Here is a 26,625-nt window from a genome sequence, read left to right as displayed (position 1 = left end):
AAATTCGCGCATCCCTATATTATATTACAGACTTGATTGTAACAAATAATGTTAAATGCAAGTCTATTATATCTACAGTACATCTAAATGTTATATATATATATATATATATATATATATATATATATATATATATATATATATATATATATATATATATATATATTTGTTATTCACCTCCCATTATATATATATATATATATATATATATATATATATATACATATATATATATATATATATATATATATTTGTTATTCACCTCCCATTTTATATATATATATATATATATATATATATATATATATATATATATATATATATATATATATATATATATATATATATATTTGTTATTCACTGATTTTTTCAAGACAAGATAAAATGGTCTACTGTATAGAAGAATGAAAACAAGTTTTCTAACAAATATCCATTAAAACAAATTTTTCATTTATTTTAGTGTTAAAAATAAAAAAATTAAAAAAAAAACCTTGATATTTCTTAAAAAAACAATGGTTAACCTAGTTTATGGAACTACAAATACATTTCAATCGAATACAAATAATTCAGAAATTTTTTATCTAATACAATACAAATACAAATTCGCCAAGTTAACCCATTTCTACCAAATACATATACAAATATATATTTGACCCAACCCTGGTGATCATTTGTATATAACTTTAAAAAAACCCTCAATAAGTGAGAATTATGATTTTAGTTTTTATCAGCAGCTCTCAAGAGGCCATTATTTATGTCAACAATTGTTTGGCAATTTTTACCTCACCTTTGTGAACAACTTGCCAAACTTCCAAAGACCCCTTTTATAAAATTACTTTAAAATTTGACATCTTTCCCTCTTCGTTGCCAACAATTGTCAAAAATTTTCAGACCCTGCTCCCCATATTTTGTTAACGTAATCAATGGACAGTCCTGAAGTAAATGATTTTTAAAGGTAACCATTTTTGTATGAAAACACTATATGATAAAAATCAAATTGTTGAGCCAATTGTATTTATATTTTCGGAAGTTTCAGAAACAAGTTTGGAAGTGAGAACAATTCACTCAAATTTCCAAAAAATTGTTGTAAAAATTGATAAAAACTTGATAATTTTTGATTCAAAAGAATTGGATTGTTCTACTTAAATTTTAAATTGTAGTACTTAAAATTCGATTTTAGTAATTTTGAAATCTCAAATATTTTTAAAAATAATGTTCTAACAAAGTACTGAGAAACCCTTTTTTTTTTATATATTTAATTTGTAACATTTTTTTATTATAAAACTATTATTTTCCAGGAGTCATCATGACTCGGCTAGAAACAAAACTTATTGAAATTCGTGCTTACCGAGTGAACTGGGAGTCATACCTACAAGGTGACTTGATTCAGAAATCAGACTACCAATTTATAAATCATTATTACCAACAGAACAGTCAAGAAAGAGAAAAGTTGTTTCAGCAAGATCCTGACCAGGTAATATAAACTCAGTGAATTTAAATCTTATAAAAAAAACTACAAAAAAAACTCACAAGTCTATTTGGCAAAATAAATAAAGGATAAAACATTTTTGTGGAATAGAAAACCATGTATACAGAATACTATTTTTGAACTTATTTTTTTTTGCATCAGGGGTGTGAAGTTTTAAAAAAAAAGTACCAACTCCGACTCTGACTCCAATTGTTAAAATTTTCAAAGTGCAACTCTGACTCCAACTATTTTTTTTAAAATATTACGCAATAATTGTTTACAGAAGTAAACAATTCTTAAGAAATCTATATTTATATTTAAAAAGACGTTAACAGTCAGACGTTAACAGTCAGAGATTCTTATATTATATATCCATAGTAAATTAAATTTATTGTCGCAAACCTGGGCTGTGAAGTCAGAGTCGTGGAGTCGCCACATTATTAGCCGAGTCGGAGTCGCTAAACAAAATCAGACTCTGATTCCTATAGTAAAACTTCTCGGTATTGCACGTGCATGTACAAAATATTTAACCTTCAAAGAATTTTTAATATATTTGGCAAAAAATTTTTTTTTTAATTATTGCATAAAATTTAAAAAAAAAAAAGTTAAAGTCAGAGTCATCCTTTGAAAATTTCAACGATTGGAGTCGGAGTTGGTACTTTTTTTATGACTCCACCCCTGATGCAAATAAAATAAATATAAAAATAGTATTCTGTATACATAGTTTTCTATTCCACAAAAATGTTTTAGCAGAAGCTTTTTTTAATACATTATTAAAGATGGATTTATTATTATTATTATTGGGTAATTCCACATCAAATCACCTAGTCCATTGAACCATGTGTCTTCTTTTTGTGTTATATTTTGACGCATGATTCTTAATTATAAAAAAATATTGCATGCAAAATTTCAGCTAAAAATTAGGAGTGGTTTTAAAGATACTACATTTTTAATATTGACCTGGTTTCCCAAAATGACCTGGTTTTCATTACATTGTAAGAAAACATTTTCCTTTAAAAAAAAAAAGAAATAAATATTGCAAAAATATGAAAATAAACATATATAATGTTTTTTTGCTGCTGAATTCAATAAATGTACTTAAAATGTTGAAATATTAAAAGAACATGCTAAAAAATTAATAAAACAACAAGCTTCTATAAACCAACTTAGGGGCCCAATATCTCAAAACACCCCTGTCAAATTTTTTTATTTTTGCTATAAATATTTTCAGCTGCTTATAATCATAGCTTATAGCTAGGCACAGAAAATCTAACTGGAAAAACAACTGAAACATATAGAACTTTAATTTCAAAGGTGTATCACTTTTTCAAGAAATTTCTGAAAAATATTTGTAAATAAAATAAAAATAAGTTAATTGTAATTTAAAAAGTTACTTAAATATACAAGTTTTTTAAAGGTTTCGAAGATGTAAGTTATTCTGACTGTGTTTGTAATAGTTCATGATATTGTTGACATTTTACTTGTATTTCTTCTATTTCAGCATTTTTAAACACATAGTTTCTAGAGGAACTAGAGCAAGCTTGTGGAACAGATAGTTTTTTTAATATGTTGATGTTTAGAATAAAACAGTAGTCATCTTGTTCAGGCCTGTTAAAATAGATTGATAGACCTTTTGGGTGGAGAAACTTAACTTAAGCATCAGCTTCTTCTAGGTTGGTTTCAGTTACAATGCTGATTCACCATTAATTATCATAGACTACTGCTACATAACCTCCTTAGGTAACAGGATCAGGTTAAAATATATCTTGTTTCTTTTTAAGATTGTAGATTATTGTATAAACAATTTCTATCACACAACAATTTGTGCACCAATATTTTCGCTAATATTTGCACAGCTAGATTATTGCAACTCCCTCTACTTTGGAATTGAAAAGTCACTATGAAAAAAACTTCAGTCTGTTCAAAATTGTGCAGTAAGACTGGTATTTAAAACTAGAATAGAAAATAATGTAAACAACCAGGAATTTAACAAATTGCATTGGCTAAAAATTAGTGAAAGAATATATTTCAAAGTCCTTTCAATAATGCACAAATCTATTATTCTGGAAACACCAACGTCATTATGCATTTAATTCACTACTCAATGTCAGAAAGAACACTAAAATTAAAGGAAACCTTTGCAGCAATTGTAATTGAGCATTATCCCACTATGGTCCTAAATTTTTGAATATACTTCCAAATGTCATCCGTGACGAAAAAAACACAACTATTTATAAGAAAAAACTAAAATCTTATCTAATGGTGAATGGTGAGCTATTCCACCAGAAAACTCTTGAATGTTAAATTAAAATCACTTGAACATTAATATTAAAAATTTTACTAATATAATAATTTGTTGCACAGCTGAGCAAGTGTTTTGCCAACTTTATCCATTATTCTGGCAAAACACAGTAGCTGTGGGTATACATATGCATTTATTTATAATTAGTGTCTTTACTACACCTCTTCGCCCCAACCCTGTTATCTCCAAGATGTATAAATTGATGAAAGCTATGAGTACTAGGTAGAGTTGTTACACCAGTGTACCTTTCTTTTTGCTCTTCATGTTGTTATTGTAAGTCCAATTCCTTTATTTAAATGATGTTAACAACCTTGATTTCTCAAAGAACCTCAAACATAGCTTCTGACGTGAGAATTTGGTTTCATGTGGTCGTTTTAAACTTTCTTGCACTGTTAATCTTTTTACAGTACCGCAAATTCCATCGCATGGTGACTTTCCATAGGATGTGGCAAAAAAGTTCCATTCAACTTTAAGGGCAAATCCGCTCTCTAGCTGTCATAGATTGTAAAAGCTTTTACAATTTTTATACTGTCCTGCACAACTCTCAGTGAATAAATGTAATTTGGACATATTTTTTGTTTTTAATATTGGTATGGTTAGTTGGAACATTTTGTACACATAATCATGTGTAATATCGACTGATATAAAACAGTAAAAAATATGTTTCACCTTTGTACACCTTTTTTATCTTTATAGTATATCACTAATGGATATAAAGAACATTGTTGGGTGTTCCAATGATAGCTCTGTATTTCATTTTGGGCTACAAAAGCATAATTTAAAAAAGTTGCCAATAATGATTATGTTTGATTGATCCATATTTTGTTTTAGTTGGTTAAGGTACTGTGATTCAGAGTGAGCAATAAAAGAATGAGCTTGTAGCTTTTCAAAGCAAGATACAAATAGTTCAACAAATGCTGAAACATCTGCTTTAAACTCAATAGTTGCACGATCAGTAGATTGCCATTGTTTGTAGTGTATCTCAAAATTATTTTTATATTCTCCAAGAATCTCATACATATATTTGGTGAGCAGTTCTTTACCAAGACAATTATCACACTGTGCAAGCATGCATTCTTTGTTTTTTACTGAGCAAACAGTTTTTGAAAGTAAATCCTTATACTTTAGTTCAATATTTAAGGCATCCACTAGCAATATGACATTTTGGTGATAAGAACAAACATAAACAGAATGTGTACCACTTGCACATGGCAAAATACACCACTTTGGTCTAAGTAAAGCAAATTTTGAGTAACTTATTTGTATTTCTGGATTGTTTTCTATGTATAAAACATATAGTTCCTTTAAATTACACAAAAGCAGTTTTTTTGTTTATAGATGTTTTTTTTTTGAATGCTAGCATAATCATTTTTTCCAAGCATAGTTCTTCATAAATCACTTTGATCATAAAACAATTTAATGGAATCTTCTATTTTTTTTTGTGTAAGACTTTACCTTTATACAACAGAGAGATAGCTAAAAACCTTTTTTTTATTAAAAATTTGTCTAGCCATTTTTGCTTAGTATTTTGAAACTGCAAAGTTATTTTGTACTTCTAATATCAACCAACTTGGGAGTGCCAGCGTTAGAAATTGAACAATAGTCCTTTTGTCAGAACATAGAATTTTTTCTTTTATCAAGCTCATAATTTCGTCAAAGTTTTCAGCACTCTTCTTTATGTTATTTATTTTGTAACACAGTTTTGAGGGAACATTGACTTTCAATTTTTCTAGTAACATTACTTTTTTTTTTTTTTTTTTTTGTTTTTTTGTTATTACACCTCCCCAAGGCCCAGAAGGCCACTACAGATGAGGAGGCTACTTAAATGTGGTTATAACCCTCTCTCAACTCTATAACTCCGAAACGCGAACCTTGACGAACAAGGCTGCTGCGCGGAGAAACAAGTTGAGCGCGATTAAAAAAACAAAACAGGATGTTTTTTTTTAGTTGTTAAGATCAAAAAATTAAGTTATCATATAATTAAGACTTCCTTAAATTTAACTAAATTGTTTTGTTTTTTTCTTCTAAGGAGTCTATAAACCAAATTTAATATTTTACAGAATTCTATTTTTTCTATTTTTTAAATAAGTTATTGAAAATTTAATTTATCTTTGAAACTAAAGTTCTATATGTTTCAGTTGTTTTTTCCAGTTTTTTGTGCCTAGTAAGATAATAAGCAGCTAAAAATACTAACAGCAAAAAAAAAAAAAAAAAAATTGACAGGCGTGTTTTGAGATATTGGGTCTCAAAGTTGGTTTATAGAAACTAATTGTTTTATAAACTTTTATACATGTTCTTTTAGTATTTCAGCATTAATAGTAGATTTATTGAATTCAGCAGCAAAAAAACATATATGTTTATTTTCATATTTTTGCCATTTTTATTCCATATTTTTTAAGGAAAATGTTTTTTCAGAATGTTATGAAAACCGGATCATTTTGGAAACCATGTCAATATTAAAATTACAGTATCTTGTCAACCACTCAACATTTTTAGCTGAAATTTTATGCGTTAACTTTTCTGTTTAACATGCAACAGCCAAAGAAGTTTTTTAAAAATTTGAGAACCCATGGTTTAAAATTTCCTAAATTTTGGGTGATTTGATGCGGAATTACCCTATTATTATCTTTTGCGTTCACTTATTTTTATAGTTTTTAAGAGACACTTATTTTTTTGCCTGCATTTAGAAATCAATTGCAATTTTTTATTTAATAAATATTCTTGGTTCGTTTGTGTAATTATTTCAAATTTTTCATGTAAACATGGTATGAATTTTTTGGAAATATAAACAGGTGCTGTTTATAAGATGAACTGATTCATTATAAAGTCATTAATTTATTTATCTTTCAATTACCATATTTATTTTGACAGCATGGTGTCTTTCGAATACTTTTTTATTTTTATTGGTTGCTTATATTTTTCCATCAATCCTTTGTTAAACCAATATACTGTTTATCAGGTACATTCTTAAAAGAAACAACACATTTATATACCATGCTTTTGATAAAGCTTAAGTTTTGATATGAGGCAATTGTTTTTTGTATTTACAATTACCATCATCATGATAAAGACTTAAATCATTAATATTGATTATTTTACTTAATAAATCTAAAATATTTAGTCCAACAAATTCACAGATTTCTGATCCATCATAACTGCCCATTGTTACATCAAAGCAGTCATGTATGTTTTTCTTTTTCCATGTTTCCTTATTAAAATAAAGTTATATTTTTCTGCAATGTTTTATAAGAATTGTTTTTTCTGAAATAGTTGTGTGGATTTTTGCAAACTTAATTGTTTTATCTAAAAATATCTCCAGTTATTGAGGGATAAAAATCATTAATTTCAAATTGAATAAATGTAGTGTTTTTTATTTTCAACTATGGAGTACTAATTTATAAAGTTAGTTTATTTATTTGCTGTTGTAAATTTAGTTCTAATTTCTGAAAATATTATTAATTTTGTCCAATTTAATTTTGCTTGCATGTCCAATCTCACTTTTTGATGGTTTTATTGAATTTACTAATGACCTAATATGGGTTTGGCATCTTTTTCATCTGCCACAAGCGATCAACTGATTTTCTGATATTTATCAGCTCACAAATATTTTTTGTTGCAGAGATAATTTTGGTGGAAATTTTCTTAATAATTGCATGTTAATATAAATTATATATATTTGTCAAAATAACACATTTATTTTCCTGAGTAGGTCACTTATCACAAAGGTATAACATATTTCACAATATCACAAAGGTATAACATATTTCCGATTTGCAGAAATCCAACCTAAAAGCTAAAACATTTTTTTACTTGTTTTTCTGTGTAATGTAAGTTAAATGGTAGTTTTGGTTACTAGGTTTGTCATCCTTTTGTTAGACTCAAAACTTTTGGTTACTAGGTTTGGTTACTAGATTTGTTAGACTCAAAACTTTTTAGCTTATTTTAATCTTAATACTAACAGCTTTTATACATAATTGTTGAAATTTAAGTAAACAGTTTAAAAAGGATAATATTTAATAAAGTTGTTTGTATCTTTGATAAATATAATAATTTAATAATGATAAAATAATTAAATATATATATATATTTATATATATATGTATATATGTATGTATATACATACATATATATATATGTATGTATATACATACATACATACATATATATATATATATATATATATATATATATATATATATATATATATATATATATATATATATATATATATATATATATATATATATATATATATATATATATATATATATATATAGGCCTTGTTAAGAAGCGTTACCCAGCTTGCCTTTTGCTTGCGGAAAGGTGATTTGCCTAGGCATTCAGCAGTTTTGCGTTATGCAAAAGCTTTCAAAAAAATCCTTTAGAATATTTAAATTATCTTTTGATATGTTTATGTGACGCTCATTCAGAAGAAATAAAGTCGTAAGTAAAAGCATTTAACTGCAATTGTAAACTAAAAGATTTTTTGTTAAACAAACTGTTTAGTTTGTTTAATAATTTTTTGTTGTTATTAAAAATTAGTTAAAGGAAATAAAGTGTTTTAAGTTTTATCTTAAAGAATTAAATATACAAATTCCTTTTAAATATATAAATTATTTTTTGTCATAATAGTTAAAAAAATTTATTATGATGTAAATATTTTATTAAGATATTTTGTTTATTGTCAATTCAATAACGTAAAGTTTTAATGACGTTCGTTTAATTTATGAAAATAAACTATGATCACGAATATGTTATCGGTAACTGATAAAACTCAGTATGTTATCGGTAACTGATAAATAAATATATATATATATATACACGCCTTGTTACGAGATTTTGCTGCGTAACAAAATCGAGTAACGCATTTCAAAGTAACTTCACTCAGCAAATATATTTTGTATTGTTAGAAGTTATATTGCGTCACTAGCGTATTTTTATGAACCGCATTGTAATTAAAGTTATTTTATTAACGCGTTAAAAATCATTCAGTTTTTTTCTCACTATAACAAAAGTTACAAATAAAATTTAAGTTCTTATTTGAAAAAATATTTTTATCATTTTTTTCAAATATGAACTAAATTTTATTTTGAAAAAATTTTTTTTTTCATAAAATGTAACATAATATTTGTTTATTTTCTTATAATCTTACAGTTGCTTTTTGGTTATTTTATTAACTGTTAATAAATTTTTCTATATATATATATATATATATATATATATATATATATATATATATATATATATATATATATATATATATATATATATATATATATATATATATATATATATATATATATATATAATTTGCAAATATGTAAATATATATAGAACTGTTTTTTGATATATATAGCATAAAAAGTTTTCCTATTGGGCCAAAATCAAGGGACCATTAGAGTTTTTAAATTTTGACCTCAGTAAATACCTGCAACTTTTAGTTGAAAATGATGAAAGAATTTAAAAGGGCTTGTTTCTCCGTGCAGCTGTTTCATTTGTCAAGGTTCGTGTTTCAGAGTTATAGAGTTGAGAGAGGGTTATAACCACAATTAAGTAGCCACCTTGTCTGTAGTGGCCTTCTCAGCCGTGGGGAGGTGAGTTAACAACCAAGACTGTTTGAAATCATTATAAACTATATTTGATATATATACTTGTAAATGTGTTGACAGCAATGTTCAAGAGAATTCACAATGTATTTGTCCACTGTTGCATAAAATACTCCCAAAAGAATGGTCTTTCTGGTTGGACCAAAAAACTGAACCAAAAATGTATACAGGTGCTTAGATAAAAAGGCTACAGCTAAGTTGCAGAAGAAAGAGATGAAATGAGCTAAGTTGCAGAAGAAAGAGATGAAATGAGCTAAGTTGCATAAGAAAGAGATGAAATTGATTGATAAAGTTAAGGATCTTGGTAAATATCCCAGTTCTAAGAAGACATCCATAACTTACCAAGACTGTTTGAAATCATTATAAACTATATTTGATATATGTACTTGTAAATGTGTTGACAGCAATGTTCAAGAGAATTCACAATGTATTTGTCCACTGTTGCATAAAATACTCCCAAAAGAATGGTCTTTCTGGTTGGACCAAAAAACTGAACCAAAAATGTATACAGGTGCTTAGATAAAAAGGCTACAGCTAAGTTGCAGAAGAATGAGATGAGCTAAGAAGAAAGAGATGAGATCTTTTGAAATTTTAGTACAATCAGAAAATGAAATACAAGACAAAAGTGAATTACAACAGTGACATTAACAATGATGGTGATGATGATGGTGGTGACATAAAAGTCTTGTATTTCATTTTCTGATTGTACTAAAATTGACAGGTGCAAGATTATAACATGAATCTTTGTCTTGTAGTGAATGTAGATATGCTGCTAAATAATATGAATCTATTGTCAACAGAAACTGAAATAGATCCTAAAAAGATTAGATGCCAGAGAAGTCTTTTGCTGCTAAAATATGTTTCTATGCATGTTGCTGAGGTGTAAGAATTTCTTTTATTGGATTTTATGGGAAACAAGGTGTAACTTATGTTGAGAAGTCTGGTGTACATAGGAGCATAAAGGAAGAACATTATGTTATTGTATCATTTCCAAACAACTGCTAAATTAATCATGTAGTGTCAAAAATAGGTAAAACAGCTGATATTGCAAATGAATTTGTCTATAATTACAAATATAAATTCAGCAAGTACTATACAAGTAGTTGTTTTTGACGGCACAGTAAACAATACAGGCAACAGAAATGATTTGATAACATTGCAAGCCAACTGCAATGGCTTGCTTGCCTGTTGCATACTAATAAGCTACCATTTTGAAAATACATTTCTGCTATTGATGGATGATGTACAAGAGATTCTAGTAGTTTCAGTGGTGTAATTCTAAGGCCCGAAGTTCTAGTGCACTAGAATTTTAGGCCTTGCTTTAAATAAAAAAATGCTAAATGCATTAACCTAATGTGAGTTTGATGTCATAAAATTCTTTGTTTTTTTATACTTTAAAAACATTAACTTTTTTAAACCATTACAGTATTATTAATTATTGCAAAATGAGTTAAATAAATGTTAAATAAATGTAGAAATGCTATTATGGAATGTTTATTTGCTTTCAATTTTTTTTATTTTTTTTTTTTATATTAAATAATTAAAGTTACTATAACATTTTAAAAATGTTTGATATAATCAAATTTCTTTTTTCTCAACATTTGTATAAATTGATAAAAATATGTTAGATTTTTTAAAATTATTATTTTTTTAATTTCTAATTGCTGTTTTGCAGCTAAAAATGATTTTTTATTTAAAAAAAAAATTAGAGAGTAACAAATAAAAAAATTATGTTAATTTACTTTGTTTATTAAAAGTTCATAATTTTATCAGCGATTTTTTTGTGAAAGCAAAGCTTATTTTTCCAAATACCATTTATTAAAATAAATTTGACAGTTAACCCTTTCGTGACAAGTGACCCATATGGCGGTTCATAAAATATGTTTCTAAATGATGAGTGACCCGCATAGTGGGTCACTCATCATTTAGTAACATAAACAATTTTGAATATTCCAAAACATCCAGTGCAATTCAGAAAAGCTTTAAATTTATTTATGAAAAATTTCTTAAGTTGATGCTTCAAACAGTTTGTTAATTACATTTATATTTTTTTCAACGATAGTGATGGATATATATATTTTTTGATCGCCACTATAAATGCTTCTTTTATTTAACATCGAAAACGATATGTTTATGTATTTCTCCTTTATTTTTTCAAGCATTAACTTTAATTTTATTAAGCTTAAATCTATTTCTTTTAAACAGAATTAAATTATGTATTTTTTAAATCAAAATTAATTTATATATATATTTTTTATCACAATAAAATTATATATTTTCATTAGATTAGTATTAAATTAAATTATATACTTTTATTAGAATTAAATTATATATTTATTATGATCTTTGCTTCAAGCTTGAAGTATTAGTGTATTTTAAGCGAAAAATTCGATCATTACAAAAAATAAAAATAATAACAAAATAAAATTAAAATATCATTGTATAAAATAAAATTTAACTTTTTTCAAGTCAATTTTTGTTTATTGCAATCAAGTTGTATGAATATTTTTGTGCTCGCAAGATGATAAATGAAAGTTTTTTTCATATATATTTTTTTTATGGGTTTCTTTTTATGTTTCGTTTAATAACTTTGTATACAAAGAAAAATTTGTTTTAATTAAACAATTTTGTTTTCTGTTACTAAATATTTCGATGAAATCATTAGCTTAATAGAGTTTTCTTAGTTTTTAATTTTATCTGAATTTTCTTTTTAATCCAATTGCGTATTTATGCGTACGTAAATTATAGCGTAATGCCTTAAAAAAAGTCCTGACTTTGATCCAATTTTGGTTTACCAATTGCAAAGTTTAAAGCTATGCTATGAAAAGTGATTGAGGTAAGTGATGAGGTTAAGGATGATCTAAGTACTGATCAGATATATCTTCTTAGAGTATGCTTAGCAGTGTAGCAAAGTTAGGTTATTATGTTTTTGCAAAGCACAGAAAATTTAAGCTGTGCTAGGATATATTTTATCCTTTGCATGAGGTAGCGCAATGCTCTTACTTGTCTTTGTATATTTCTTGATCAATAGTTCCAGTATATCTATGGAGCCGATCAATGCTGTCCCAACTTAAACATACCAAAACCTTACTTCCTCTATGTTTTAAGGTAAGCAGTTAAGATTTATCATATTTTGTACCTACTGGGCATCAAACAAACTTAGTTTTATCTGGTCCGAATGGCGTAAACTTGTTTTCATGACTAAAAAGAACCTTTGTTCAATGTCCACTTTAGATGGTGTAATGCTAGTTATTCTTGAGCTTCAAGAAAATGGCTTTTAGGCTGGACGTCTTCTAAACACATTTGCATGATGTAAACAACGTTTTGTAGTAGAAATACTACAATCTATTCCATCAAAACATTTTATTTGTTCATTTAAATCAACAAATGGGATTTTTCGTTGCCACAAGCTTTTTATCCCGACAATATGTTGTTGTTTTTTGTGGTCTTTCTGATTGTTTTCAATTCTTTGTGGATCATATCTATTCATAATTTGTCTATCAGCACATTAACCAGCTCTATAAAACTGTGCTGTCTTACAAAACCTTTTTTGAACTGATCTTGCTATCAGTACCTGAACTCAATCACTTATAAATAAAGGTTTTTAATTATTTCCATAAAGTTTCTGTTTAAAATATCAAAGAATTAGCAATTTTTCAGGAAAAATGGGAAAAGCTTCAGTATTTTTACAAATTTTTGAACTCATTAAAAATCATTAATTTTAAAATTAATTAAAATTATTTTTAAAAAATGTTAAACAATCAATATTCATTTAAAACATAACAGTATATATGAAAATCTTTTATTTAGTATATAATATATAGGTTCAGTGAAGTGATATATTATTAAAACTCAATTTTATTTAGCCTGTCCACAAATTTTTGGACGCTACTGTATATATATATTGTATATTGCATATTTAGGTGAGTAGTCTGATGTCTTACTGATATAGCGTGCTGCCGGGGGCAGCATTTTCAAATGAGGAAACTGACTAAACTCTATCACAATTTTGGTCAGGTGTACAATCATCATGATCATCCTGGTAACATGTAATCTAATCCTGTTTTATGTCATCAATACTATATAATATCTGTCATGTCTAAAGTGATTTTTTTTAATATAAAGTTGGAGGTGTCTTAGTTACTATGCTAGCTCACTCTTAATTTAATCTGTATGTTTATGTTATGTCTAAACTTCTGGCAGGATGTTAACTCACCCATAAGTTGCTATTTGTATGTTTGTGCTTTGTCTGAACTACTTGTGCGGTGTTAATCCACCTATGTGTATGTTCTTATTTTGTCTAAACCTCTGGCGTGGTGTTCATTCACCGTAATTTCCTATATGTATGCTTGTGTTCTGTAGGAAACTAATGCGGTGTTCATTCACCCACAAGTTACCAAATGTATGTCTGTGTTCAGTCTAAACTGCTGACGTGGTGTTAATAACATACCCTCATTTTAAATTTTTAATATTTTTTAGGTATAATGTTTTTCTTAATGCAATTCTAAAATCTTCTGTTTAATGTTTTAAAGTACTGGCAGTCAATCAAGTGCTCAAAAGAATTCTTTTAAAAATTATCATTTTTGATTTAAAATATAAAAACTCATTTTTTTTAAAAAAGATTTTATTTTTCATTTGATTCTTTTTAAGTTTTATATAACTTTGCTTTTTTTGAGATCGAAGTTGACAAATTTTTCTCTATGTATTATTGCCGAACTTAATCCTGTTAGTAGCGCCCATTTGAGCATGTTTGACACAGACCCTTGGCAGCCATTGCAACCAAAGTAATGGCAAGAAAGAGTTGCAACACTTTTTGTTATAAGAAAATGTGAAGGAAAGTGTATGCAAACATCAAACATACGCAAACTTCAAATTATGTAATGTTAAAACATATTAAAACATGTATCAGTTTTTACAGTTTTACTTTCACTTAAAAACTGCATTACAGCAACATCTTTTTAATTTTGATCTATAGCATTTATTCCCATAGTATACAGTGTTTTATTTATTATATAATTTTAAAATTTTCTTAAGACAATGTGTCAGCGTTGCTGAGTGGATAGTGCGCAGAGCTTCTAAACAAAAAAGCTGTAGTTTGAGTCATACTCCTATTTTTTTTCAATTATTTTAAAATACAAAATTAATTTGAAGTTTTATAGAGATTATATACAAACATATGTAATGATATTATACAATTTAACTATACTTATGTTATTAATGTGCTCACATAATTAGACCTAATAAGCTGTGGATAGTCTGAAAAAAAATTATGATCTGAAACTTAATAAAGTAAAATTTTAATAAGACAGTCCTGCTACTCCAGAAGGTGCTGCTGCAGGGGCAAAAAAAAAAAAAGTCTATAGCTAGGAAAAAATTTTTTCTAGCTAAGAGCTCCTTTTTTTAAATTTTTTTTTTAACAATTAAAAGTTTTTTTAGCTATATTAATTTTTTTACTATATATATATATATATATATATATATATATATATATATATATATATATATATATATATATATATATATATATATATATATATATATATATATATATATATATATATATATATATATAGATAGATAGATAGGCGGATTGAAAAAATTGAAAATAGATTGTGTTAAGAGACGGATTTAAACCCATGCAAAATGGCACCGATGACAGCGCATTAAACCACTGATCTATCGAATTTATGCATGTAATTGAAAAGCTGTGGTTATATATAAACAATATATATAAACACATATGCTAAATGCAAATGTAAAAAATCTACTTATATAATGTTTTATACAAGATTGTTTGTAATATAAGAAAACTTTTCCAATAATTAAAAGTCTTTTTTGCTCAAGCTGTTTTGTTTTGAACTTTTTTATTTATGTTATTGTATTTAAAAAAATTGACAAAACTGGAAAAACACGAAACATATTGTCTTATCCAATTTGAAACTTTGATTTATTTGCCTCTTTTGATAATTTTGATAATTGCTAAAATTATGTCATCTTCTTTTTAGACCATTAAATATGATAGACGCGGCCATTAAATATGATAGACCATTAAATATGATAGACGCGGCTTTTTAGTTAATAGTTGAAGCCAAAATTGTTTTGCGTATATGACATCTCTTTGTGGCAAAAAACTCGAAAAACAAACTAAAAGTAAGATTTTATTTTAATTTTTTAAGAAAATTCCTTATATTAAAAATATATTGAATATGTTTTTATTGGATATTTTCTAATAAAGACTAAATATAGTAATTACTATGTTACTTCTTTAAAACTATTTATTACTATTATAATAAATACAAACACTTATCCATGAAATGATTTGTACCAGTTTTATATCTTTTTGTGCAATGATATGCACAATAATTAAAATTAATCAAAAAATTGTAAGTTTAATGCAAATGCAAACTTGACGAATAATTTTTTTTTTGCCACCAAATGGCATCACTGCACAAAATATTTTTGGCTTAAATTTTAGATTAGCGTTTTATAGACTATAATTTTTAATGATCTAAAATTTTCTTAGTTCTGCCATTTGTTTAGCGTTAGGTACAAATGTCTGTAAGTGTGAACGTCATTATCATATGTGGTAGTGGTGTAGTAGTAGAGCGCTCGCTTCCTAAGCAAGAGGTTCCGAGTTCGATCCCCACCACGTCCCTGGTAGTACCGCGCTCGACTTGTTTCTCCGCGCAGCAGCCTTGTTCGTCAAGGTTCGTGTTTCGGAGTTATAGAGTTGAGAAAGGGTTATAACCACAATTAAGTAGCCTCCTCGTCTGTAGTGGCCTTCTGGGCCTTGGGGAGGTGAATTAACAAAAAAAAAAAAAAATGTTGAGTTTGCAGACAATATATATAACAATCATGTATAATAAATCTATAAAATGAGTAAACTTTAAAATTTTATTTCAACAATTAGAAATCTTTTTTGCTATATTATTTTTTGCTATAAATATATAAGCATTGAAAAGATTTCACAAGATTGAAAAAATATCAAAATTCATTGTGCTAAGGGGAGGTCTTAAAACCCCCAAAATGATTTTGATGACAGCGCACTAAACCACTAAGCTATCAATGATAAGCGTTTAGGAGAGAAACAAACTAATTATTAATCTCTTAAGAAAAGGTGCGTTTTTAAGAAAAGGTGCGCATGTTAATTTTTTTGCTCTTAAAGCAATTTTTCAGAATGACTTGTTTTACTAAAAAATATTGAAGTAAATAAGGAATAGGTATAGAAATAATCAGTGTGGAATAAATAAGTATAGAAATGATAGATTAGGTAAAAACCTGTATTTTACGGGTTCAGGAAACTAGGGTATATATATAAGAAAAAAGTCTAGGTCGGTGTGGAATAGACTTACAAAAACTCATGTTTTTGCAAGTCCGGTCAGCTAGTTTTTTAATAATATTAGGGATTGTCAATTGTTCAATGCTCTTTAGCAACCCCTGAAAGTAATTTTAATGAGCTAATTTCCTAAGCCTAGTATCATTTTTATTATACATAAATTAGTGGATGGGAGTAGAACACATTAAGTGGATAGGATTAAAACAAATTTATTGGCTGGGAGTTTTGTTTTAATTAATATTTACGTCATTCTTATTATAATTAAAATAATTGTTTAAAAATTTCTTTAAAAAAACTTTTCCAAATTGTTTTGCATATTGTGGAGATAAAATTTTACTTTAACTCACAGTTGTCTATTGTTATTAAGTTTAACTTTATAATTATTTTTTTTAGTGCGTTCTTGCAATATGGTCTATATTAACAAATGTAGCTAAGGAGCATATTCTGCAATATACACTTGTTATGATTGATGATATTCTTTCCAACTCGAAAGGAAATGCAAAGATATTTTATGAAGCAGCTAAAAAAAAATCAATTATTGTTTGGGGTTCCCTTATCAATTTACTAATGCGCGATGATCAAATAATTATGCATATGGCTAGCCGTTTAATTGCTAAGTTTGCAAGACTTAGTAGACATTACATTACAGATTCTGATCTTACATATTACATCAATTGGTTAAAAGTTCAATTAGCAGTTCCAGTAAGTAATTTTAAATAATATTTTTATTTTTACTGTTGGTTTAACCATAGTACAATATTGTTACAGCGTTATTCACTTTTCTATGCACGTCTATTCATTTTTATATGCGTATTTATTCATTCTTATAGGCACACTTATTCATTCTTATATGCACGTTTATAGGCGAGTCAACCACCCATAAAATCTCTAATATAATTTTATATAAACTGTTATATAAGCTTTTATGTTTTTTAATAATATATAATAATTTTATATGATATATAATAATTTATATAACTTTTATATAAGCTTTTATGTTTTTATATAGATTTATTTAAAATATAAAGTTGTTGCGACTATTTATTTAATAATAAGTAGCGCTAGATTTATGTAACTACGCATTGTTGATTTATGTAACTACGCATTGTTGATTTATGTAACTACGCATTGTTGATTTATGTAACTACGCATTGTTGATTTATGTAACTACGCATTGTTGATTTATGTAACTACGCATATGGTTGTAAAATAGAATTAAACTCTGTAGTACCCATATTATTTTGAAGAAGAAAAATTCTTTTATTGGATTAAGCTGTGACATGTATGCTGGCATATACTTAATAGCTATGCTATGAGAGGCTATTGTTTGCTTAAACAAACACCTCTTCAATTACTACAATGAAAGTACAAAATGAATGCAGATTCATTTTGTACTTTCATTGCAGTAATGAAAGTACAAAATGAATCTGCATTCCAGCCGCCAGTTTTTATTTCATAAGGCAGTACTCCTATTGTTGAAACAGCACAAATCAAACAACACAACTACACTCTTGTCAAAACTTACAGGGGACTGTATAATTGCTAGCGCACCTCTTAGCGAATAACCATATGTGCTGTTAGTGTGCAAATTAAATCCAGTTTCATCCAAGTAAATGTTTTTCATTTGAAATTCCGTTAACTTTGCTTGGAAATGCATAGCGTGCATCAATGACTTGTGTTGAGTTTTGTTCTTCTGGCACAACATACTTTCTTGATAAATCTAAGTGTTTGAGTTTTCCTGAAATTGTAAGCTGAGACATATTAAAGCCTGCTGCAAAAAGGTTTTCTTTTATTGCTTCTTGCGTACAAAGATTTTTTTCTTGTACACATAATTCAATAATAATCTTTATTTGAGCGTTTTTAGGTCTTTTACCTCTTTCTTTTTTTTTATCAGAAAATGACTTGAATGCAGTCATGTCATTGAATTCTCCTCTGTTAAACTTAATAACAAGATTTTGAACTGTGTGCATAAATAAATTAAGAGAAGTGGAAATGCTTGTTGTAGATTCATTTCTTTCAACTAAATGCATTTTAATGTGCTATTTTATAACACTTTTCCTTGTTTTATGATTTGCACATTTTCTCTTCTATCCATAGGGTAAATATTTTATGATTTGCACATTTTCTCTTCTATCCGTAGGGTAAATATTTTATGATTTGCACATTTTCTCTTCTATCCATAGGGTAAATATTTTATGATTTGCACATTTTCTCTTCTATCCATAGGGTAAATATTTTATGATTTGCACATTTTCTCTTCTATCCATAGGGTAAATATTTTATGATTTGCACATTTTCTCTTCTATCCATAGGGTAAATATTTTATGATTTGCACATTTTCTCTTCTATCCATAGGGTAAATATTTGAGTATTAATGATAATTATAAATAATTAAATTTTAATCTAGATAAATGAATATTTAGATAAATAACTTAATCCATCAATAAATATAATAATAAAATTAAACAAAAATCTAATACTAAATTAAATTAACCATCATTAAATGTAAAAATTTTCGTCTTAAGTATTTTTAACCCTGTTTACTAGGAAACAAGAAAAATTTGTTTTGAAAAAACTGTAATTGTGGCAAGAATGTTAGCTTGACTTGTGCTGTTTCAACAAAGGGAGTGCTGCCTTATGAAATAAAAACTTGAATGCAGATTCATTTTGTACTTTCATTACTACACTGTTAGCACCAGCGATTAGAAATGCAGATGTGGAAGCTTTGGTGTTTGTTATGGACAACTGTAAATTCCACTGGAGTCTTTCTGTTAGACAAACACTAGCCTCTCATGGCATAGCTATTAAGTATCTGCCAGCATACACACCACAGCTTAATCCAATAGAAGATTTTTTTCTTCTTCTTTAAAGCATACTTACAAACAGGGAGAAAGGCTTGAAATACAGATGGGGTAATCAGGAAATTTAAAAAGAATATGGATACTACAGAATTTAATTTAATTCCATTTTACAATCATATGTGTAGTTAGCAAGCTGGCTAGCGCTGGCTCGGCAACCATTTTTTAAATAAATAGCAGTGGCAACAACCTAATATATGTTTTGAATAAATCCAAATAAACACATAAAAGTCTATTTATTGTTTATATAAAATTATATTAGAGATTTTATGGGTGGTTGACTTGCCAATAAATGCGCATATATGAATGAATAAACACGCATATAAGAATGAATAAATGCACATATATAAATGAAAAAATGCGCATATAAGAATGAATAAATGCGCATATAAGAATGAATAAATGTGCATATAAGAATGAATAGACACGCATATAAAAATGAATAGACACACATATAAAAATGAACAGACACACATATAAAAATGAATAACCCTGTACGAAAAAATGTTTAGGAAAATCCATATATATATCATATAATATAAATTATATAAATAGTATATAAATAATATAAAGTATAAAAATTATTTTTCTTATACTAGTTAATATTTTTCTCTTGAAAATACTTATGCTCTTGCTGTTTGGCTAGACAACTAAAAAGTTAACTCCTAATTCTGTAGCACTAAAACACTTTTTAGTATTTGAACCTTTATTGGGGCAACCTAACAAGTTGCTCATTGGTTTTTAAAGTTTTCACATTTCATATCCTTTAAATTGATTTTTACCATATTTATTATCAAATGATTTTGTTATACAGGGAAATGAACATTTGCAAAGTGTAGCAGAGTGTATTCAATGGATACTGCAAGTAGACGAATATAGGTTGCCATTTGTTGAGGCTAATGGTATTAATAGGTATTTTTTATGAAAGTTTAACGAAATCCTAAAATTATCCAAAATGTCTATTAAATCATAAATGTTTATTTATAGTCACTAAGCTGTAAGTGTGTTTAGTTATAGTCACTAAGCTGTAAGTTTAGGGATTGCAATACCTGTTAAACTTAATTCAAATAAAATTTTATAATCTTGTTACCAGTAATTAAATTGATTACAACTGGTAAATTTGGTAAAAAAATATTATGACAAATCTGAGAAACTACGATCTGTTAATAAGAACACATAAAAAAATGCTAACACTTCACAAAGTTTTTTTATAACTGAAAGTAAATATAATTAACGGTAAAAAAATAATTTACTTTGTGCATTGTTAAATATTAGTATAATTTCATTGGGACACGATTAACTCATGGTTAAATTTCCTCTGGAGATTATTAATGGTTCATACAAAAGTAATTATATAAGGACAATTTGCATGAAGGAATTCTTGTGTAAACACTTGTAAAACAGTAGCATTTAAAGTATGAAAGAGATTTGAGAAAGAGATACAAGAGAAAGCAAGGAGTATTTTAAGAACAGGTAAATTACTTAATTAAGTGTAATATTTAGTCTAGTTAAATAAATATATACATAACAACATTAATTTTTTTTTTACCTTATAGTTTTCTGTATTTATGTGTTTATGGTTTTCAGTCATGGATAAAAATTCACCATGAAATTATTTTATATGGGTACAAAATGGAAGTGCCTGTCAATGCAAGAAATTTTTGAAAACAATTAAAACTTTTGGCAGCAGCACTAGATGTATGCATACACTCCTTCAAATATAGCACAATATTAACCTTTTAAAAAGAGACAACCCAGATAAACAGAACTAAATAAAATTACGTCTACATCAATGAACTTAAACACATTTACGAATTTGAGTAGCTCATTAAAAATATCAAAATGCTTCAGAAATTCAGCTGCTGATTCTTTTGGTGCAGTTGCACCAAAAGATTCAGCAGCTGAATTTCTGAAGCATTTTGGTATTTTAAAGCCAAAGATGGTGTACCATTTATTTAATTTTGTACATCTTATGGTTTAAAAATACTGTTAAGTGTTAAGGGTTATGTTAATATTTCAAAGTCTTGGAGACTTAAAACAATTCAAAAAATTGTGAATAAATATGCAGCTAAGATTTGCCAAAGCTTAACTTTTGCAGAACTTAAAACGTGAGCTAGTTAAGTTGAAGGGTTTAGCATCACATTAGATGAATGGGCTTCTGTAACAAATCGTCTTTTAAATTTAATTATACATGCATTTGAGAAATTGTTATGTCTTGCTAGAGATCATGGATTGATGCCAGCAGATAAATGTATTGCTCTTTTAGAGGAAAAACCTAAAAAATTTGGTATTTCTTTAGACAATGTGGTTTAAATTACAGCAGATGAAACATTAGTAATGAAGAGAGTGAAAAAAGTTAATCAGTGCTAACCATCAATTATGTTTAGCGTAAGGAATTTAATTGGCAATTATCATAGTTCTTTATGAAAAAGATAATTGTCAGGAAATTTAGGAGTAGAGGAAAAATCAACTTATTTCAAACAAGAATATTTTTTGAACGAAGAGCAAGAAGATGTTGTTAGTTTAGAGCTATTATCTGAAATGAATGGATGAAATGAATGATTGGATTATTAAGCATGCATTGGTCTGCTGATAGAAAAGATTTGCAAAATTGTTAAAATATTTTGCTTATTACTGACAAAAAATAAAGTACTGCAGAAAAATAACTTTCATTACTTTTTAACACTCGAACCTGTCGGATTACTATACTAAAAATGTTGGAGCGATTTTATAAAGTTAGAAATCCTATATGAAAAAGTCTAATTGATATAAAGTCTACAATCACATTTAATGAAAATAATATTGTCTTATTATCAAACATAATATCAGCCTTGCAGCCTTTGAAAGTTGCTGTAGAAACATTTTGTGGCAAAAATGTTAATCTTTACGCAGCTAATATAACATTAAAATTTATGTTAAATGAACCATGTTAAATGAATTAAACTCAGCAAAACACTTTATTAAGCATCAAACTTAAAAATGAATTAATATTACAAATTTTTTGAACTCTTTATTAATATTGTGTATTTCAGAAAATTTTTAAAATCTGCAAATTTACTGGTTAATCGTTTTTTTTTTACCTATATACCAGTAGATTGGTAATTTTGCAATCCTTCTGTAAGGGTGTTTAGTTATAGTCACTAAGCTGTAAATATGTTTAGTTATAGTCACTAAGCTGTAAATATGTTTAGTTATAGTCACTAATCTTGAAAAACAATATAACGTTAAAAATAGAAGAATTTTTTTGTTAATATCTCAAAAAAATATTTTGCTTTGGTTTAATTATCTCTAAACTTATTTTCTAAAGTTTATTTAAGATATGAACACAAATTTATTTAAGATATGAACACAACTTTATTTAAGTTATGGACACAACTTTATTTAAGTTATGGACAAAACTTTATTTAAGTTATGAACACAACTTGTCTCAGCACTTGGGGATCCCTTTAAACATCTTTATGGTCAATCAGGTACTGCCTAATTTTTTTAAAAAAGAAAAAATCAAAAGGTGCTTTTACAACATTAGGTTTTGAGTTGTCATTTAAGATTTTTGTGTTTTTGATGCCTTTTGTTGCTTCTCAATATCACAAAGAACAAACTTGAGGAACTGTTTCATATAGGTTTTTAATAAAAAAAGAATCTGTCAATTTAAACATGACAGAGTAACTATACATTTAAGGTCATTAACAATTGTTTTTGGGGATTCTCATTACGAATTTGGTTTTTGCAGCCAAAATTTTTCATAAAACATAAACATCATTTGCCAAATGATATTGATGTTTTGTGACTTTAATTAATGCTCCAGGATCTTTTTCCAAATTTCCAGGGATTTTTAAATGCAAAATGATTTCTGGATTTTTTTAAAACCTGGATGATCATTGCCGGATGGTCATGGTCTCAAATCATCAATGCTGTAATTATTTTGATTGGCATATCTCCAAAAAATGATGTGCAAAGTATTGTTATCTTGGTTTTCTTGACTGACCCAGTTTATCAGAATCCAAAATAGTTTGATAAAAAAATTTTTTTTTTTAAACTAAACCAAAGCAAAATTTTTTAAAGCAATTTTTTTTAACAAGGCTGCATACAATCACTAGTCACTAGAAATTAAAAACAAGAGTCAAAAGGTAAGAAAAAGAGATGCAACCTCAATGTCTTGCAGCCTTGTGAAATTTTCTTTTATAGGCAAAAGCTAGGAATGTTTACTCTGACATAAAGTACTCCCCACTTTGGAGCTAGAGATGATGCCTCAATAAAAACACTTATCTTGGGCAGGTATTAATTGCATCTGCCATTATCTGTCTTGTAGAAAACCTCCAATCTTTAAGAGTAAGCAAAAAGTTTCTGTGACCTCTACAATTTCTTCATCTGACATAAATGTAAATGTGTGTTACATGGTTTCCTGCAAAGGATGATGACTGCTGGATCTTCTTGACTCATAGGTTTTTATTTTAATGGTTCTGAGGCCAGTAGTGTTAGTAATGTTTCCTGAATTTAGTGTTAGTTCTCAAAGAGTCAAAGAATCCCATCAACAATGTTAGTGCTTTTCTTGTGCATTGCCAAGGCTTCATAATTTACATATCAACCTATTTGTCGCAAAATCAGGTTTGAAACGTCTGAGAAACTTGATTGAGTTAAGAGCGCCTTTTCCCTCTTTTTGCTCTTTTTTTGTTTTATTGTTCTCTTTCTTCCCAAGACTGCACCCTTTTCAATGTTATTTTTTATCAAAATTTCTTTTTATCCTTAAGCGTTTTATTTTATTGTCTAAAATTTGTCTATCTGCTGATAATTGCGCCTCTTAGTCATCTCCTTGAATTACGGAAGTTTTATTATTTTTTGGTTGTTTTTAAGTCAAACCTCACTCTATCCCATGGTTTTCACTCTCTTTTGTAGCTGTTGTTTTTTAATTGCAATCATTTTTTGCATATTTTTTTCACAAAATTAACTTTCTCTTGAAAACAAACATATTTTTATCATTGCAAGAAATCAAATCAAAAAGTTGCTGTCTGATGCTCCATTATTTCTCGACTGAATCTGGTATTTTATCTAAAATATTAGGTCCTAGAAAATTAGGAAAACAGTAACCTTAATATTTATATTCACCGCAGTAACATTAATAATTATATAATCTAAACATTTTCCCAAAAATTAGAGTGAAGTGACATTCTTCGAGACTTTTTTTTAAACAAAAATATGAATAATGTCTTTCAGGTATATCTGCATATAAAAGACATTAAATATCTTGCATACGTACATAGTGCCTGCCTGAGTTCTCTGTCAATGCATGTACTGAAGCTCTTGCAGTTAGTTATTTCAGTATGATGCTATCAGTGACGTGCAAACTTAAATTGGCAGTATAAGATTTTTGGGATATACAAGAAATAATAGGCAAATGTTAAAAAATTATTTTAACTGTTTGTCTGCATTGTTCTAGTTTAGTTTTTAGTTTTAAATTGTAGTTCATTCTTGTGGTAGTGTTATTTGAAATAATATGATTGAGAAATAATATTAACTAAAAATAAATAATATTTGTTCAAAAATTGTTTCTTTATCTAAAATAATTTTTTCTTAATGAAAAATAATTTTTTTAAAAATAATTGTTATAGTTATTATTTTTTAGTATTGTATCAGTCTTATTGAGCAACCTTTTTTTTAATATTGTATCAGTCTTATTGAACAGTCTTTTTTTTTTAGTATTATATCAGTCTTATTGAGCAGCCTTGGTTTTCAACTTCAGTATCAGTTGATTTTTTCATTGTGGATGTTATCATTTCATGTAAAGATAGCTGGCATCATTGCAGAGTATGCATTTATATATGATTAGACAAATTGTCATTTAACGGTTATTGAATGTTTCAAATAAAAATATTTTTAGATAATAAAATGAATTTGAATTTCTGAAATTTTATAAAATAAAAATTTTATGTTTATAAAAAACGTTTGGTTAATCAGCTTTGTTTACAAAAAAAAATTTAAAAAAGTATATAAAATGTTTTAAAATTAGCTATTGTAGGGATCCCAATAAAACTGGGATTGTTCACCTACTGAGGGGTCCCAATAAAACTAGACATGTTTATCTACTTAGGGGTCCTATTAAAACCAGACTTGTTTATCTACAGAAGGATCCTAATAAAATCAGGCTTGTATATTTACTGAAAGATCCCATTAAAACCAGGTTTGTTCATCTACTTAGGGGTCCCAATAAAATCAGGCTTGTTTATTTACTACTATTTACTGAGGGATCCCATTACACATAAAAATAAAATTAAAATTAAATTCTTTTCATTAAAATTAAAATTAGAACATTTTTTTAAGCATAAAGTTTGCTGTATTTTTGCACTTTATTACTTTTTGTTGATAAAGTGTTAGTAAACTTTTGTTTAATATTTTTTCAAAGTGGCAATGTGATTACAGTTCTTGCTGATATTATGAGGAATTCAGAGAAAGAAAAAGTCACTCGAATTATTATCGCTACATTCAGGGTATGTTACTTTTAATATAGTAGCACAACTAAAGAAAGTTTAAAAACTACAGAAAATATTTATTAAAATTTTATTTAAAGGTGAAAGTTTGTCAAATATAGTAGTCTAGGTTGAAAAATAGTTCAGTGAAAATTTAGTAATATTTTTTCTTTAAATAAAGAAACAAGAAGAAGTTAAATTATTTTTATTTTTATTTATTTATAAAATTTAAAATAAATTGCATAGACTTGTAGTGCTTGACTGTGTTTTATTTATGTTTTAATAACACGCTATGAAAAAAAAGGCTGCAAACTCGCAGTATGTATATATATATATATATATATATATATATATATATATATATATATATATATATATATATATATATATATATATATATATATATATATATATATATATACATGTATATATATATATATATATATATATATATATATATATATATATATATATATATATATATATATATTTCACATTACTTTTCAACTTGATTTTATTTAATAAAATCATTATTATTATAAAATTTCGAAGGTTTTGTAAATTTTGCCATTTTCAGTAAAGTTTTGGACAAAC

The 26,625-nt window shown here is 26.9% G+C and overlaps 1 protein-coding gene across 1 annotated transcript in view; it reads left to right on the top strand.

The window, feature by feature from the left end:
- Nucleotides 1-26,625, top strand: part of LOC100211029 (V-type proton ATPase subunit H) — a 44,067-nt gene that overhangs the window by 4,583 nt on the left and 12,859 nt on the right. The window contains exons 3-7 of the mRNA XM_065795991.1: nt 1,299-1,474; nt 17,106-17,414; nt 20,385-20,482; nt 25,265-25,372; nt 25,968-26,052. Coding sequence (XP_065652063.1) covers nt 1,299-1,474; nt 17,106-17,414; nt 20,385-20,482; nt 25,265-25,372; nt 25,968-26,052 — 776 coding nt within the window. The remainder of the gene's footprint in view (nt 1-1,298; nt 1,475-17,105; nt 17,415-20,384; nt 20,483-25,264; nt 25,373-25,967; nt 26,053-26,625) is intronic.

Source organism: Hydra vulgaris, chromosome 04 (genome assembly GCF_038396675.1).
Source record: "Hydra vulgaris chromosome 04, alternate assembly HydraT2T_AEP".
Classification (NCBI taxonomy): domain Eukaryota; kingdom Metazoa; phylum Cnidaria; class Hydrozoa; order Anthoathecata; family Hydridae; genus Hydra; species Hydra vulgaris.
The sequence above is the reverse complement of the archived record's forward strand: the minus strand, read 5'-3'. Positions and strand labels throughout refer to the sequence as shown.